Here is a 16075-nt window from a genome sequence, read left to right as displayed (position 1 = left end):
GCCGGTGCATGAGACTGAGCCCCGTTAAGGCCTCTCTGTAAACCTTTAAGGTTCTGGCAGGCAGGCTCTGAGATCTGCCATCTTCCGGAGCCCAAGACAAGCACCATGTGTAAGTTCCTTGTTTATTACACCTGCCAGCCGCTGATGGGGAGTGATCTCTTTCCTCCATCTCACAATGGCCTCTGTGTATGGGGAGCTAGTTTCAGATTTCACCTCCCAAGGTAAGCCACGGGAAGCTGAGGATGGGGAGGGGCGTGTGTGTGGTTTTTCAGTCTGGTCAGAGTTAATTTCAGGGTGCAAGGTTAGGGCGTCCATAGGAGCAGGGTCCATGGAGACCTGATCCCCCAAGATTGAGACTGAAATGGCCTTAAACCGAGGAAGGAAAGATTCTGATGGCTTCTTTGGTTAAGGGAAAACAGTAGGAAAAGAGGCCTAGAAAGGCCCCTGGGGGGCAGGGGATGTGGAATTTAGCCCCACCTCAACTTTTGACCCCAAACTCCAACACAATCCCAAGGTCAAATTCAGCCCTTCGGTTCATGCTCTCTCTCTCTCTCTCTCTCTCTCTCCCTCTCATTCTCTCCCCTCCCCCTGCCCCATGCCCTTGCTCCCATGTGGACAGGATGGGCTGCCCCAGATGAGGAGGAAAGATCTGGAAGGGACATCTCTCCTGGTGCTCAGCCTGAGCTGCACTGGGGCTCACACCTTCCTTTCCAGTCTCACTCCGACCCCCCAGCAGAAAATCACCCTACACTACTTATGATCCCAGGACTGCTGTTTTTCATTGAAGGTTTTTCCATATCAATTTTTTAGATGGTATCCATGTATCATTTTGATTTTTTAATAAACAATAACACGATAAGCAAAACAATGGAAGAGGAATTTACCAAAATGTTCTCCAGCCTAGTCCACTAACACCAGTCGGTCCTCCTGGTTCCCTGCACTATGAGCCTGGAGCCCTGAGTGTCCCTAGGATGGCCACCTCGAGGTTCATGGCAGCCACTCTTCTTCAGATCAACCACAGACATGTCTTCTCAAAGAGATGAGTGTTCTGAATCGGAAGAAACCAGAATTTCACAGGCCAGTGTGGAAATGGAGGGAAAGGGGACACAAAAAGACAGCAGAGATGGACATTGTTTTTTAAGATTTTTATTTATCTATGGGGGGGAGGGCAGAGGGAGAGAGAATCTTAAGCAGACTCAGAGCCCGACACAGGGCTCGATCTCACAACCCTGATCACAACCTGAGCCGAAATCAAGAGTCGGACACTTAACCCACTACACCACCCAGGCATCCTGGAAGGTTTTTTTAAGTTGTGACTCGCCTTTTCCAATTAGAGTTGGGAATTACAAAAACATTTTTGCAATGTTGAACGTGAGCACTAATAGTCTTTGTCTTTCTTGTTAGAAAAGCCCTGCCTACTTAGCAATTTCTGTCCAAATTTTGAATGCATATGTCCTTTGACCCAGTACAAAACATGCGGTGCGTTACTTACCTCCCCCCCAAGATCATTCTCTCCTTCTTCCTTGCTAACAGAATCTGTTTTTAAACCCAGGTGGGTCCCTCCCTCAGCCTCAAGAATGAAGCACGTTTAATCTAAGACAGTCACATTTTCCCTTTCCCATTTGCAGACATTTGCTCTTCCAGCCAATGAGAGGACGAGGGAAATGTGGGGAGGGGTCGGCTTCCGGGGAACATGAGCACCATCACTAAAAGGAGAGCACCATTTGAGGTGAAGGTTTCTTCCCCATTACCCTCTCCACAGACCTTCCTGCTGTGATGTCCGGAGCTACAGCAACCATCCCACGCCCATGAGGTGACCATCACAAGGACAAACGCCAGCGCGCTGAGGTTGGTGGGGAAGAAAAGAATGAGTCTGCTCATTAGTGCTATGGGTGAGCTGCTGAACCAGCCCCACTGCCTCTCTCCAGACCAATGTGAGAAAATTAAATGTCTTTATGGCTAAGCCACTGTTAGTTGGGTTTTCTATTACTCGAAGCTCAACAAATTCCTAATGGACAGACCTGGGAATTATATTCATTCTTTCATTCACTCAACAAACACTGACTGAGGGTCTTTTTTGGGGTCAGGCTCTATTAGAGAAACTAGAATTCTAGTACAAAGAATTTCCCCAGATTTACCTGCAAAAGTAGGCCAACATTTATTAGGACTAATAATCCACCTAGAGATGACTAAATTAGCTGTTATGGTGTCCATTACAATGATGTGATGACATCGATTTCTCCAGGATATAGAATGTGATCCATTTTGTATGCATTTTTTAAAATGTTTTTAATTTTTTATATTCTCAGAAACTAAAGACAACCCCCCCCACACAGCAAAGCTACCTGGAGGGAACAAACTGCCTGTCTTGGAGCCCCAAGGAAGGAGGTCAAAGGTGAGAACATCCAAGGGACTACAGTATACTAGTTTCCCACCCCAGGTCCACCCCCAACTCACATTCTCTGATACAAGGTCAGCAGGCCCAAGAAGAGGCCTGATGGTCCCACTCCTGAGGCTTGAGAGAGACATCTGTGGCAAGTCAGCCTAGGCAGAGCTCCCCCCCACCTCTGCCCTCGCCACCCGAGCTGCACCTACTTTCAGTGTTCTCAGAAAGGATGGATTGCCTTAAGTCTCATAATCCTGCAGACATGCTCAGACCCCCTTGCTCTCTCTGCTCGTCCGGCCCTCAAACAGCACAGACAAGAAGGTCAGCACAGTCTTTATTGGGGAAAAGCAGTGCCGCGCACCATTGCCCAAGCCCACGACTCTGTTTCCCCGTGCTCAGGGCAGCAGCAGGAACAGAAGCAGAGCAGAGAGGGCAACGAGAGCCCAGCGGGAAGGGTCACAGCCCCAGGACATCACCCTCTCCTGGCAGCCAGGACAAGCCCCCTGTGGTCACCAAAGGAGCTCAGGACAAATCACAACAGCTAAGGCACCGGGATCTCTGCAAAAAGAAGCAGCATCAGGTCACAACTGTGCCCTCCTGGCTCCGGCTCCCCTCCACCCTAGAGAAGTTCTGCATGCATTGCTCCCCAAAGCCTTGAATGGTGCCCTGTTCCCCAGACAATCCAGTCCAAACTGGCAGTGAAGATTCTACTCACTCAGATGTCAACCTTCTATCTCCTAGCACGAGAACAGCCCACTCTCGCCCCACCCCCATCCGGCTCCCCGAACATCACACCATTCCACCCTTTGTGCCTTTGCTAACCACCAGACCACACTGGTCCAGCATGTTCTCTGTGCTATCCTCTCTTTGTCACATCCTGCTTAGCCTTTAGGGTCCAGACTCAATCCTACTTTGGACAGAAAGATCTTCCCAAGGAGCCAGGCCCACTCTGAGAACCTAGAAGCCCACGCGGTCTATAAAAAGGGTCCTCATCTGTGACTAGGATCTTTTTCTCCCACTAGATTCTCCAGAGCAAGAACTTTGTCTTGACGCTCTCAAGTCCCCTACCCAGCACCTAAGCCAGCGCTCTCCACACAGCAGTTAAGCGCGCTCTTATCAGTGATGCTGGACGTGACTCACCTAAGGCAGAATCAGAGGTGAGGGTCCCGCTGGGGTTTGTGGCCAGTTCGGGTGGCAGAACGGGCGGGACACAGAAGCGGCCACAGCCTGACTTGCAACACTTTTCCCCAGCCTGGCAGTTCTCATCCATCATGCAGTTGACAATGCACAGGCCCACCAAAATGCGGGGACAGTCACCACCCCGGCCTGCGGGATAAACAGGCCCAGGTAAAGAGACAGGACCGTCGGCTCCACGGACCCCAGGTTCCCGGCTGGAACTGAGACTCACTGGCTCCAGAGGAATCCATCCCTGACTGTAACTCGATCTTAACCAAAGATCTGCCTGGGAAACCTGGGGGCTAGAGCCTCCGAGAATCAGTGGGGCCCCAAGAGAGCATCCAGACCAACGGTTTTCAAATGGTATCCCGCAGAGTTCCCTGGAGGTCCCTCCGTTGGGTACCTCTGTGGGTGGGGCTGGGTGGAGTGCCAAGGAGCCCCCCAACTCGCTCCCCCATGCCTGGGCCTCCCAGTATTCCCTTCCTCAGGGAGGCCTCCTCAGCCACCCCAGACAAGGTTTGGTGCCCTGCTTTGTGCTCCTCTCATCAGAATTTATCACAATTCCTGATCTGTCTACCTTCCCTGATAAGCTACACAGAGTCAAGAATCGGTCTTCAGAACCTTGAACGCTGCCTGGGAATCTACGTGTTGTCTAAAAACAACATCTGAGCCCTTGATTCCGAAGGGGAGTTCCACAGTGCCGGTACCAAAACCATACTCAAAAATATGGGTTTGTTTAAAATATATATATTGAAACGAAGAAATCAGATCAGGAATGCTTGTATCTGTTGTGGATATGGTGCTAAGAATCTGGTCAGAAAACCACGATCTTGGGCAACTCCCTCATTTTACAGACGGAGGAACTGGCTCAGGAGGAGTCTGCTTCCCTGGGGTCACAGAGCCAGTCAGCAGCAGAACCGAGACCAGAAGCCGTGCTACCCGTCTTCCAGCCTCAGGACTTTTCCTACTAACCCACACTGCCTTCCCCTAGTTCTTTCGACACCAGCATGGGCCCCTGGGCCCCAGGAGGAGGGATGGCTTTGGCCTGGGGGCAAGGAGGACCGAAAGGATGAGAACTCTGACTCCCCGCAGGAAGGGAAAGACAAGGAGGCCACAGATGGCTCCCTCCCCAACCGACCCTGGAACTCAAGAATTTCTTCCCCAAGCAGCCAACATACCTCCCTTAATGTCTCCACGGCACGAGTGGCCACAGCCGGTGCTGCAGCATTTATGGCCCTGGGGACAGGACTCGTCCCTGTCACACAGCTCCTCGCACGGAAGGGGGTCAGCAGGACATTCGCCACCAGATTCTGCCATAGAATCAGAGCATGGGGCCCAGAGGTGTTCGGGCCCAGTGTTTCTGGTTATTTTCATTGTGACTCTTGAGTGCAAAATCACATTTTTCATTGTGTATGTTAATCCGTATGCATATCTAAAATGTATGTATTTATGTGCATACATGTATATACTTCACAGTCTTTCTTTTTTTTTTAAAGCTGGTCATCAACTACTAAACAAGACTCGCAGTCCGGAAAGCACTGTTGAGGTCTAACCCACTGTGGCAAACAGACTTATTGCCAGCCCCTTATTCACTCTCCCTCCTATGGTGGTGGCCGCCAGTGAACTCACCTCCCATACTGTCTCTGGGCTGGACTGTGTGACTTGCTTTGACCAACAGGACACCAGCAAGTGTCCTTATCAAGTAAGAAGCTTGATAAGCACTTGCATGCTGGGGCTTGTCCTCTTAAAACACCCCCCCTTGGAAATCAGCCGCTATGCCATGAAGCAGCTTGGGCTCAACTGTAGAATGATGAGATGCCCCAAAGAGAGAGAGAAGCTGGATGAAGAGGGCATCGTGCACGGGCCAGCCACCGTCCAGTTCCCCGCTGAGCTCCCGGCTGCACGCAGCTGCGTGAGTGACTAGCTTCGGCATATGTGGGTATGAGAACTGCCCCGCTGAGCCCCGCCAACTCAAACAGCTGTGGGAAAGAGGCAACTGTTGCTATTTTGAGCTACTGCATTTGGGAAGTGCTTGTTATGCAGCCATGGATAACTGAAACACTTGCTAATAAAACCACAGGTTGGTTCGGAGACAGTGAGCCCAGCCAGCTACAATGATTTGCTTCCCCAAATTACCTTGTAACTAAGAGTGGCCACAAACGAAGACTAAACTGGGAAAACTTTTGCATTCCTGATCCAGGTAATGCACCTTTCCAATTGCCCCCTGGCTTCTCTTTCTTCCAGTGCAAAGACAGACATAACGCAGGGGAGCAGAGCCACCTTCTTTCAACCGTGAAGCAACTAGTATGAGGACGACGCCAAGGAACGCAAAGGAGAAGGAAAAAAAATAACCTCTTATACACTAATGAATCATCGAGCCTTACATCGGAAACCGGGGATGTACTGTATGGTGACTAACATAATATAATAAAAAAATCATTAAAAAAAAAAAATAACCTCATCCTTGTTAGCACCGTGGAGCCACCACCCCAGCCCTGGTCCCTACTTCAGGATTTCTTGTTATGTGAGAAAAATGAACCCCTATTTGGTTAACCTTCTGTTGCATACAGCCAAACACACCCGTGATGCGCCCCTTCCCCACCCCTCTGAAGATAATAACGCTCAGAGGAGAGAAGGGGTTTGCCCAGAACTACAGAGTGAGTCAGTGGCAAAGCAGGACAAAACTCAGCCTTTTGGTTTGCAAGGAAGCACTCTTTCTACTATACCACCCTTAAAACACGCAGGCACCGGGCCAGGCCCCCTGGAGCAGGCACACCCCTAGGAAGCCACTTCCAAACCAAACTGACTCGCCATGACTCACTCATCTCAGTGTTTATTTCAGGTTCTTTAAGTGGAGAAAAGAAGTGACAGGCTATTAAAAGCATTGTAGAAAACCGAAGCAGGACTGGCCCGGTGCCTCTGAGTTGGGACATGTAAGTACAATGGCCTATGGCTGGCTCTGGGAAGTCTGCCATGCTGGAAAAAAGGCAAGTGTTGGCCTCCAAGGAGAATACGTGCAGCTGAACAACTAGGGTCTAATAACCTGGCATCAAGGATTTTCCTGAACAGCCCCTATTTCAAAGATTCTATGCCATTGTCAGATCACATCGACTCTGATTTTCTTATCCAGAAAATATGGTCACTGTAACTGCCAGAGGTACCTTTGCACCCCTCCCCACCTGCTTGACAAACACTAAAATCTATTTAACATCATTCCGCAGTTGAGAAGGCTGGGCATAAAATATATGTATATATATATAGTGGGAAAAACCTAGCAACAACTTCTCACGGGATTATGTGAAGCAGCCTTCCCAGATGTCAGCATTTTGCTGACTTTGGCCCTGAAGTGACCAATGCCAGGAGCACTCCGCGACTCTCTGCCCTCATCCCCAGGACCAGCACAGAGACCAAACCCCTACTCTCTTCCAGGCCAGGCTTCCTTGAGGTCCCTGGGGTTTTGTCAAATAGTAGATGCAGGAAAGGACTCTTGAGAAACAGGCTGAAGCCCCGAGGGTCAGAACACATGCCCTTTGTCCAGTGCCCACCATGGCCACCCACTGCATCCCCCATGTCTGATGCCTAAATCCCTGCCAAATACTTCCCAACTCTCAGCTCCAACACTGGCTTTCACGACCTCCAAGCCAGACTATGCCATCCTTACACTTTTTTTTAAGATTTATTTATTTATTTATTTATTTATTTTAGAGAGAGAGAGAGCATGAGTGGGAGAGGCAGAGGAGGGAGGGAGTGAGAGAGAGAATCTCAAGCAGACTCCGTGCAGAGCACAGAGCCCGATGCAGGGCTTGATCTCATGACCCTGAGACCATGACCGAGTGGAAATCGAGAGTCAGATGCATAACCAACTGCACCACCCAGGCAGCCCCATCCTTACACTTTATACTCAACTGAAACCCGGCTGTCTACAAGTTCTATCCATTGGTCCTTGTCCTATGCCCAGAGACCTTGTGAAAACAAGGCTTGCGCCACCATCGTAGACAGGATCCTTTGCCTCTCACTGTCTCGGCTTTCCCAAGCCAGGTAAGCTCAGTTCCTCATACCACGTGGTTTGCAGGCACCTCACAGTTATCTAACCAGGAGTCAGGATGAGAAACAGGAATGAGAGTCAGAATGGGAATGGTCATCCCAACCTGCAAAGATGCCCCTATCCCAAGACCCAAGCTACCACCAAAAAAAAAAAAAAAAGAGTGGAATAAAAAGCTGAAGCCCAGGAAATACTCAGACATAGGCTTTACTGTTGCCCCAACTCTACCCTTCCACTCTAGCTGAGGGAAGGACAGCGGTGCTGGTAGAAAAGTGAAATCTCAAAACTTCTTAAGCCAAGAAGGGCCCTCTGAGCCATCACACCTGCCTCTCTTGCAAACAGACAGCCAGACAGCCAGGAAAGGGGCAGGATTGGCCTGAGGTCAATGGCGGCAAAACTGGATCCCAAATTCCCAGTTCTGACACTAGGACCAATGATGTGGTCCTTTAAGTCACATCATTATGATTCCCTTTACTCCACGAAGCTTACCCAAGAGCAAGAGCTGGGACTCACTCTCCTGGTGCCTCGGTGGCTCCCTGCTCAGCGGGGAGTCTGCTTCTCCCTCTCCCTCTGCCCCTCCCCCTGTTCCTTCTCTCTCTCTTTCATTCTCACTCTCTCTCAAATAAATAAATAAATAAATAAATAAAATCTTTATTTTAAAAAGTCTCCTAATAAAGAAACCTTTTTTTAAATTTAAAAAAAATAATAAAGTAAAATGAAAACCAGACTGGGCCTCTCCTCCCTGCTTTTATAAGCCTCTCAAAGCCTTCCCAGTGGGCTTGCAACAAAGCCTTAGACAGAGGCCCTGGAGACTCACCCGAAATCTGGACTCTCCCTAAGTGGAGCCACCTTCCCTCTCCTTCTCTTTTCTCCAACCCCACTGACCTCCTTTCACTTCCTTGAAACAGTAAGCCCTTCCCAGCTTCTGGCTCCCGGCCTCGGCCCATGTACTTCCCCCTTCACAGCACCCCACGTGCTCCCAGCCAGCTCCCTCTCATCCTCCAGGTTAAAAGGACACCTCCTTTCTTGCTCACTTTGATGTCCCCTCGCAGCCCGCATCACCATTCACGCGTAGTATTTATAGCCACGGCGCCTTGCCCCCCACAGCACGCACATATGCCAGCCAGACACTCGATACGTAGTGAGGGAGTGAGGGAGTGGGTAAGTGAGGGAGTGGACAGACAGGTCAGACATGGGACGGCGGGGAGGGAACCTGAACAGAGAGGTGCTGGGAATCACAGCACGAGCTGTTGAGCATTATTTGGGAGGTTTTCTATAGGCTTTTTAAATACATATCTTCCAAAGTGTATGATATAGACTGAATGTTTGTGTTCCCCCACAATTTGTATTTTGAAATCTAACCGGCGATGTGATGGGTTTGGGAGATGGGAGCTTAGGGGGTGATCAGGGCATGAGAGGGAGCCCCCATGAAGGGGACTATGCCCATATTGCCCCCTTCTGCCATGTGAGGTCCCAGTGAAGACATGGCAGTCTATGAACCAGGAGGCTGGCCTTCACCGGACACTGAATATGCCGGCACCTTAATCTTGGACTTCTCAGCCTCCAGGATTGTCAGAAATAAATTTCTGATATTTATAAGCCACCCAGTCTATGGTATCCTGTTCTAGCAGCCCAAAGGACATTATCACTCTTTGAGGTAAATAGGCTTATCACCACGTTAAAGAGAAAAGGTGAGGTTCAGAGAGGCCACACAGCAAGCAGAGAAGCCAAGGTTCACGTCATGCTCAGACCAGAACTGCCACACGGGAGCAGGTCCCAATGTCTGCCCTGAGCCCTCCGGCGGCCTGACTGTCCCTCCACCTTACCACACGGACCAGCACTGGCTCTGGTAAACCTCTGGAAATGTCAGAGCTAAGGGAAAGCAGGAACTGTTCAAAGCCCAGGACGGACAGCTTCCTGTGGCACTGAGCGTAGCAACCAGTCCCAGTGAGCGGCCCAGCCCAGGACTAGAGCCACAAGAAAGTCATTAACTCCTAACACTGTAGCCAGTACCGCCTCCCGCCAGACCAGGACCCCACTCAGCCAGTAAGTACACTCCGAGAGATCTGCAGGGAGGTCACTATTGCAGGCTGCCTTGCTCCAAGGGAAGAGGAAGCCCCCTTTGGGGCTGGCCAGGGCCCAGAGCAGCTCACAAAGGGCCTGGCCTGGGTGCCGGCCTCACCCTCAGCCCCCATCACTCAGCCATTAGCTTCACACACTGGAAGACTGTGCTGGGCCCTACAGGCTGGTGGTGGGTGACCGTCCTGACACAGGTTCCCAGGCTCTGGTTCCAAAACTGGGCCACAAGAGTCCTGGCAAGGAGTACAACCCTCTATTCTCTCTTATGGGCAGGGCGCCCAAGAGAGCTGCCAAAGCCAGACACAGACAGCCCCGCGGGGAACAGGGAAGGGGCCCCGCTACCTGGGGAGGCTCGGCCGGTAGGAAAGAGGTGGTCACATGCTGTGGAGTTCCAGGGTCTCCGAGAGGCAGAGGTCAGGGGAGGAGAAAGCAATCCTGGTTCTTGATAAAAGGGGCTGGTTAGCAGCTGAACTTGTGAAGAAGCCCACCTTAGCCGGCAACAGGAAGGAAGCTAACGTCTACTGAGGGCTAAACACTTTACATACTTGGAATCTTTACAACAACCTCCGAGGTTTATTCTTCCCATTTCACAGAGAAGAGAAATGTGGCTCGGGGGAGCAGAAGACACTTGACCAGGGACCCGCTGGCCAGGAACTGCTAAGCCTCAGGCTTGAACCCAGCTCTCTGACAACCAAAACCTAGGCTCTCCTGCTGGAATAGCTGCCACATGCACTCAGAGAGAATGGTTCCCGTCTCTTTAGAAAATAGAATGGAAGGCGTGATGTAAGACCCCATTTAATGCAGTGAAGAAAAAAATAAAACATTAAATTATCAAGAAGTATTTTAAAACTATAAAACACCCTGAAATATACCAAATGCACTTGGACAATGGGAAGACATAAAGATTCAACATAAAAATGTCAGTTGTCCCTAAATTAATTTTTTTAAGATTTTATTTATTAATTTGAGAGAGACAGAGTGAGAGAGAGAGAGCAAGAGTGGGGGAAGGGGCAGAGGGAGAGGGAGAAGCAGACTCCCCGCTGAGCAGGGAGCCCAACGCAGGGCTCGATCCCAGGACCCTGGGATCACGACTTGAGCTGAAGGCGGACACTTAACCGACTGAGCCACCCAGGTGTCCCCTGATATTAATTTATACATCTAACACCTCCCCAATAAAAGTGGCCTCCATATTTTCAGAGAGGAGGGTAGTGAGAAACAATACGATAATAAAATATACTTGGAAGCACAAACAAGTAAAATTAACCATAAAAATCTGGAAACGCGGGAAATGAGAAGGAACGAGCCATGGGAGATACATCACCAATTTCTAATACTTGTCGGAGGCCTCTCGGGGACCGGGGGAGGAGGCAAGCAATAGAGCAGAAAGTTCTGCAAGCCATGATCTCCCTTCTGGCAGCCTCCTCTGCCTGCTGGGACCACAAACCACAGATCATCACGGCCGGGGTACCCTTTGTCTATCTTGGTTTTTTTAGAAAAGTTCTCAGAATATGGCAGACACTTCATTCTTGTTGTTCAAAGTAGAGTAAAACCAACAAGAGGATGGCATGGGCTTATTTGAGAAAGGAGCAGGCAGGTCAAAGAGCCCATGGGCCCCCGGAGCAGTATTTCTTACCGAGCTTTGGTTTAGAGACCGGGACCACACAGCGCTTGGTGCAGCCGAACGTGCAGCATTTCTTTGCACCTGGACAAGTCTCATCATTCAGGCACCTTTGGAAACAGGATTGTTTCCAAACAGCCCTGGGACAATCTCCGTTCCTCCCTGTAGCAAAAAAGGGAGACAGCCACAAAAAAGAGAGAGAGAGAGAAGTGCTGGTGGAACCCACAGGTGTAGCAGAAGGGAAAATCAAAGAAAGGAAGCCCTGAGCTTCTTTAGGACTCTTAACCCTGAAGGGGGGGGGGGGGGGACTAAAGGCTGGCGCTAAAGCAGAGATAATAACAATGATAACAGCTCACATTTACTGTCACATTTACTGAGTTCACCTCGTGCCAGGAACCTCTCATTTGATCCTCACAACAATTCCAAGAGGTACAAACCATTATCCCCCTTTAACAGGTGAGGAAATCAAGGCTTAAAAGCTTAACACTTACAAAGAGCTGCTTAAGGCTTATTTGCAGCATGAAAAGTCTGCCTGGCTCCGGTCTACTCTTTTTTTTTTTTTTTTAAGATTTTATTTATTTATTTGACAGAGAGAGAGACAGCCAGCGAGAGAAGGAACACAAGCAGGGGGAGTGAGAGAGGAAGAAGCAGGATCCCAGCAGAGGAGCCTGATGTGGGGCTCGATCCCAGAACACTGGGATCACGCCCTGAGCCGAAGGCAGACGCTTAACGACTGAGCCACCCAGGCGCCCCTCCGGTCTACTCTTTTGATCACTACTTCTAACGGGCTTCCCCTCACAACTTGGCCCTCCAAACCTTCACGGGAGCCCTGGGTGCAAATAAAAGGCAGAGATCATCAGTTGTGTGTTCTTTCCTGATAGAAGACAAAGAACTGGGGACTGAGTGATTAAAGAAAGAAACCCCAAGAGGGGGAAGAGGTGCTGCAGGCAAGCTAGATTTCAAGAGCCAAGCTAGGAGGTATGAGGGTCTCTGGGTCTTTCCAGCCCAGAGGCAAGGTCGGAAAGCACACCTTAAAATAAATAAATAGTTAGAACGGCAAAAATTGACAAGGTAAAAAACAACAAATGTTGGAGAGGATGTGGAGAAAGGGGATCCCTCCTACATTGTTGGTGGGAATGCAAGTTGGTACAGCCACTCTGGAAAACAGTGTGGAGGTCCCTTAAAAAGTTAAAAATTAAGCTACCCTATGATCCAGCCATTGCACTCCTGGGTATTTACCCCAAAGATACAGACATAGTGAAGAGAAGGGCCATATGCACCCCAATGTTCTTAGAAGCATTGTCCACAACAGCTAAAACATGGAAGGAGCCGAGATGCCCTTCAACAGATGACTGGATTAAGAAGTTGTGGTCCATATATACAATGGAATATTACTCAGCTATCAGAAAAGAACGATTTCTCAACATTTGCTGCAACATGGACGGGACTGGAGGAGATAATGCTAAGTGAAATAAGTCAAGCAGAGAAGGACAATTATCATATGGTTTCTCTCATCTATGGAACATGGGAACTAGGAAGATAGGTAGGAGAAGAAAGGGATAAAGAATGGGGGGGTAATCAGAGGGGGGAATGAAGCATGAGAGACTGTGGACTCTGAGAAACAAGCTGAGGGCTTCAGAGGGGAGGGGGGTGGGGGAATGGGATAGGCTGGTGATGGGTAGTAGGGAGGGCACGTACTGCATGGGTGTTATACGCAACTAATGAATCATCGAACTTTACATCAAAAAAATAAATAAAAATAAAAAATTTAAACTAATAAATAAATAAAATAAGTAAATAAATAAATAAAAGGAGGAGGAGGAGGGGAGGAGGAGAAAGGGGAGGGGGAAGGAGGAGAAGGAGAAGGAGAAGAAGAAAGCACACTTGGATTTTGCCCCTCCAGCCAACATACCCTGTGGAAGTGCTCCTCGGCAGACCCGACCACAACCAGTGCTACAGCACTTCTGCCCGGCCGGACACGACTCGTCCCCCCAGCACAGCTCTTCGCAAGGGTTCTTATCAGGAGGGCATTCTCCTGCTTTCACTGCAAAAGATATCCCACGAGGTTGGGTGACTGGCGAAGCCTCAAGAAATGGGGAATGGAAGCCAAGTGCACTTCAAGGGTGTTCAGCCTCTGCAAACATTCCTATCCAAAATAGCTCTGCAACCGCTTTCCCCTCCCTCCCCCCACAAAAGCCCTGACACTCGCCCACCACTACTGAATGTCCGGCCATTTTTCGGATAAAGAGAGGGAAAGGTTGGGGTGATCATGTTCACATTTAAGGAGCTCTAGGGAAAAGCTAGAACCTCTAGTAAGCCAGACTGGACGTCCTACCTCCTTGTCCAGAGAGAGTAAAGAAAGCCAGGAAGACCTACCCCGGCTGTGCTGAGAATCTATGCATCCAGTCCTGTCCTACAGAGACGACCATCTCCACAAATGAGGACTCTCACTCCAGGAAGAGGCAGGGAATGACTTCTTAGTCACTTTCTGTTACCATCAGCCAGGGATCGTAAATAATAGCTCACCATGCTCTCCTGCAGCCACCCAGGATGTCAGGGACCCAAGAGCAAGAAGAACCTTCAGGAGGAAGAGGCACCTCAGCATGACGATGGTGCCGAGAGTTGAGATGAGCACTCAGTCCAGGCCGGAGGTGTATACTTTGCCCAGGACACCAACCAAGGGAAGGACAGGACTAGGAGACTGGCCTCAATCCAGCCCCAAAGTCTTCCGTTTCACAATACTCCCCAAGGATGTCTTCTCCTGACAAGAAGAAAAGTGGTTGCTGGTGTGTGGGAAAATTCCTGGCACTCCCAAAGGCCCGTGTGATGATGGTGATCAAACTCTGTAATGGAATATAAACAACACCCGTGGACAATGACGAGGCACCTGGTCAGAAGCTGGGGAAACGGAGGGAGGGCCACCGGATAGAGGATCAAAGGGAGCCGTAAAGGGCTTTGGAAGGACACAGCTGCAGTCAAAGTGACAGAGGGAAGGACTAAAGATGGACTTAATAATAACCAAGCCTAATAAAATGCAGTGTGGCTCCTGTTCATGTTAGCAACCTAGAAAACAGAGGATGGAGCAGACTACTTAGAAACCAACAAAAAACTACAGTAAAGTCGTATTTGAGTTTGTTCAGAACTAATACAAAGGCACCAAACACCTCCATCTTGGTCTGTCTAGCCCATATGAGCCATTTTTGGATTGTGTGAAGGCTAGATGACAGAACCCAAAGGAAGTTGTTATGACTCAGCTAGTCTAGACCACATACTTCCTTTCTTCGTCTCCTCTTCCTCTATTTCGTTTTACTTTTCTCTGTCCTACTTATGACTTTGGTCAGACATGATATTTAATGGTATCCACTGAGACTGCTTAGCCCAGTAAGATTAAAGAGCAGAGGAAATTCAAAGCTTAAAGTAAAAATCTCCTTAATAGAGCCAAAGAGTTTGGTGCCAAAGAGTTGCCTTATTGGGGCGCCTGGGTGGCTCTGTCATTAAGCGTCTGCCTTTGGCTCAGGGCGTGATCCCAGCGTTCTGGGATCAAGCCCCGCATCAGGCTCCTCCACCAGGAGCCTGCTTCTTCCTCTCGCATTCCCCCTGCTTGTGTTCCCTCTCTTGCTGGCTGTCTATCAAATAAATAAATAAAATCTTAAAAAAAAAAGAGTTTCCTTATTGTTTTAAGGCTGATATGCATGGAGAGCATGGAGCATGGAGATAACTAACATTCGTTGACGACTTAACATGTGCTTTATATGTATTGTTTATTTTAATCCTCACAATAATCTTGTAGAGGTAATAAAACTGGTTCAGAGGGGTTGAGAAAGAATGCCCAAGGTCGTAAAGCTAGTTAAGTGGTGGTTACTGGAATTTAATAATAGTCGACAGATAGCATTGCTTGAGGGTTTACTCGCCCCACAGTTCTAAGTGCTTTACATGAATTAACTCACTTAATCCTCACTGCAACCCTATGAATTAGGTACTATTATCCCTGCTCTACAGAGATGGGGAAACTGAGGCAAAGAAAGAAACGTGGGTCACTCAGTTAGGAGGTGGTAGACCAAAGACAGGCAGCCCAATTCCATAGTCAATGTTCTTAATCACCGAATCATGCTGGATTTGAACTCAGATCTTTCTACATGAAAAACTCATACTCTTTACTACCCCATATTGTGACCTGTAAAAGTAACTTTCTCTACTACCCATACATCGATCCAATTCTATTCACAGACATCTTACCTCTAAGCCAGAGCTAAGGGGATCAGGGGAGCTCTGGGGAACGCCACAGCTGTTAAACCGTTTCATCCCCTGCCCATCCCACAATCACCTGTCTGGAGAGAAAAGCCGAGCTCCCTGGGGCTTGGGAGTCCACCGGCCAAGACCCAACCTTATGATGCCTTCGGATGCAAGAGGCAGCCCCTGGGTCTTAGGCCTGGAGGGACCCCGTGGGTGTTTGGGACAGCATGGGCCAAATCCCCTCCGGTTGGGTTTTCGGGTCCCCGCATTAGGCCCACTCTACGGCTTTCAAAAACTGAACTGCAGGCGCCGCTGTGCTCCCCTCCGCACCAAAGCCCAGCCCAGGGAACCTGCTCCCCTCCTCCTGCCCCGCACTTCTCCACAGGCTTTGGCCCGGCGGAGAGAGTTCCCGGACCAAACACCCACAGTCCGCACCCGAGCCGAAGCCCCGCCTCAGACAAAGCCCAGGCCACCGCGCTCACAGCGCGGGCAGGCGTCCGGGCCCCCAGCGAGACGCGGCCTTGCGGTTCCCATGGAAACC

At 49.6% G+C, this 16075-nt stretch overlaps 1 protein-coding gene across 3 annotated transcripts; it reads right to left on the bottom strand.

Annotated features, from left to right (window-relative positions):
* Nucleotides 1-1262: 1262 nt before the first annotated feature.
* Nucleotides 1263-16072, bottom strand: WFDC3 (WAP four-disulfide core domain 3). Of its 3 annotated transcripts, none has more exons than XM_045804795.2 (7): nt 15970-16072; nt 13828-14062; nt 13214-13345; nt 11317-11463; nt 4741-4872; nt 3527-3712; nt 1263-2944 (listed from the first exon to the last, which is right to left on the bottom strand). In XM_045804795.2, the coding sequence occupies exons 2-7, from the start codon at nt 13904-13906 to the stop codon at nt 2928-2930; spliced, it is 693 nt and encodes a 230-aa protein (XP_045660751.1). In that variant the 5' UTR covers nt 13907-14062; nt 15970-16072; the 3' UTR covers nt 1263-2927. The 3 variants fall into 3 exon arrangements, with proteins under 3 accessions (XP_045660751.1, XP_045660750.1, XP_045660752.1); XM_045804794.2 differs by having other exon boundaries at nt 13828-14144; nt 15970-16068; XM_045804796.2 differs by lacking the exon at nt 15970-16072 and adding an exon at nt 15538-15926.
* Nucleotides 16073-16075: the final 3 nt, after the last annotated feature.

Source organism: Ursus americanus, chromosome 22 (assembly GCF_024610735.1).
Source record: "Ursus americanus isolate L20-20 chromosome 22, mUrsAme1.1.p, whole genome shotgun sequence".
Lineage (NCBI taxonomy): Eukaryota > Metazoa > Chordata > Mammalia > Carnivora > Ursidae > Ursus > Ursus americanus.
This window is presented reverse-complemented; position numbering and strand designations above follow the sequence as displayed.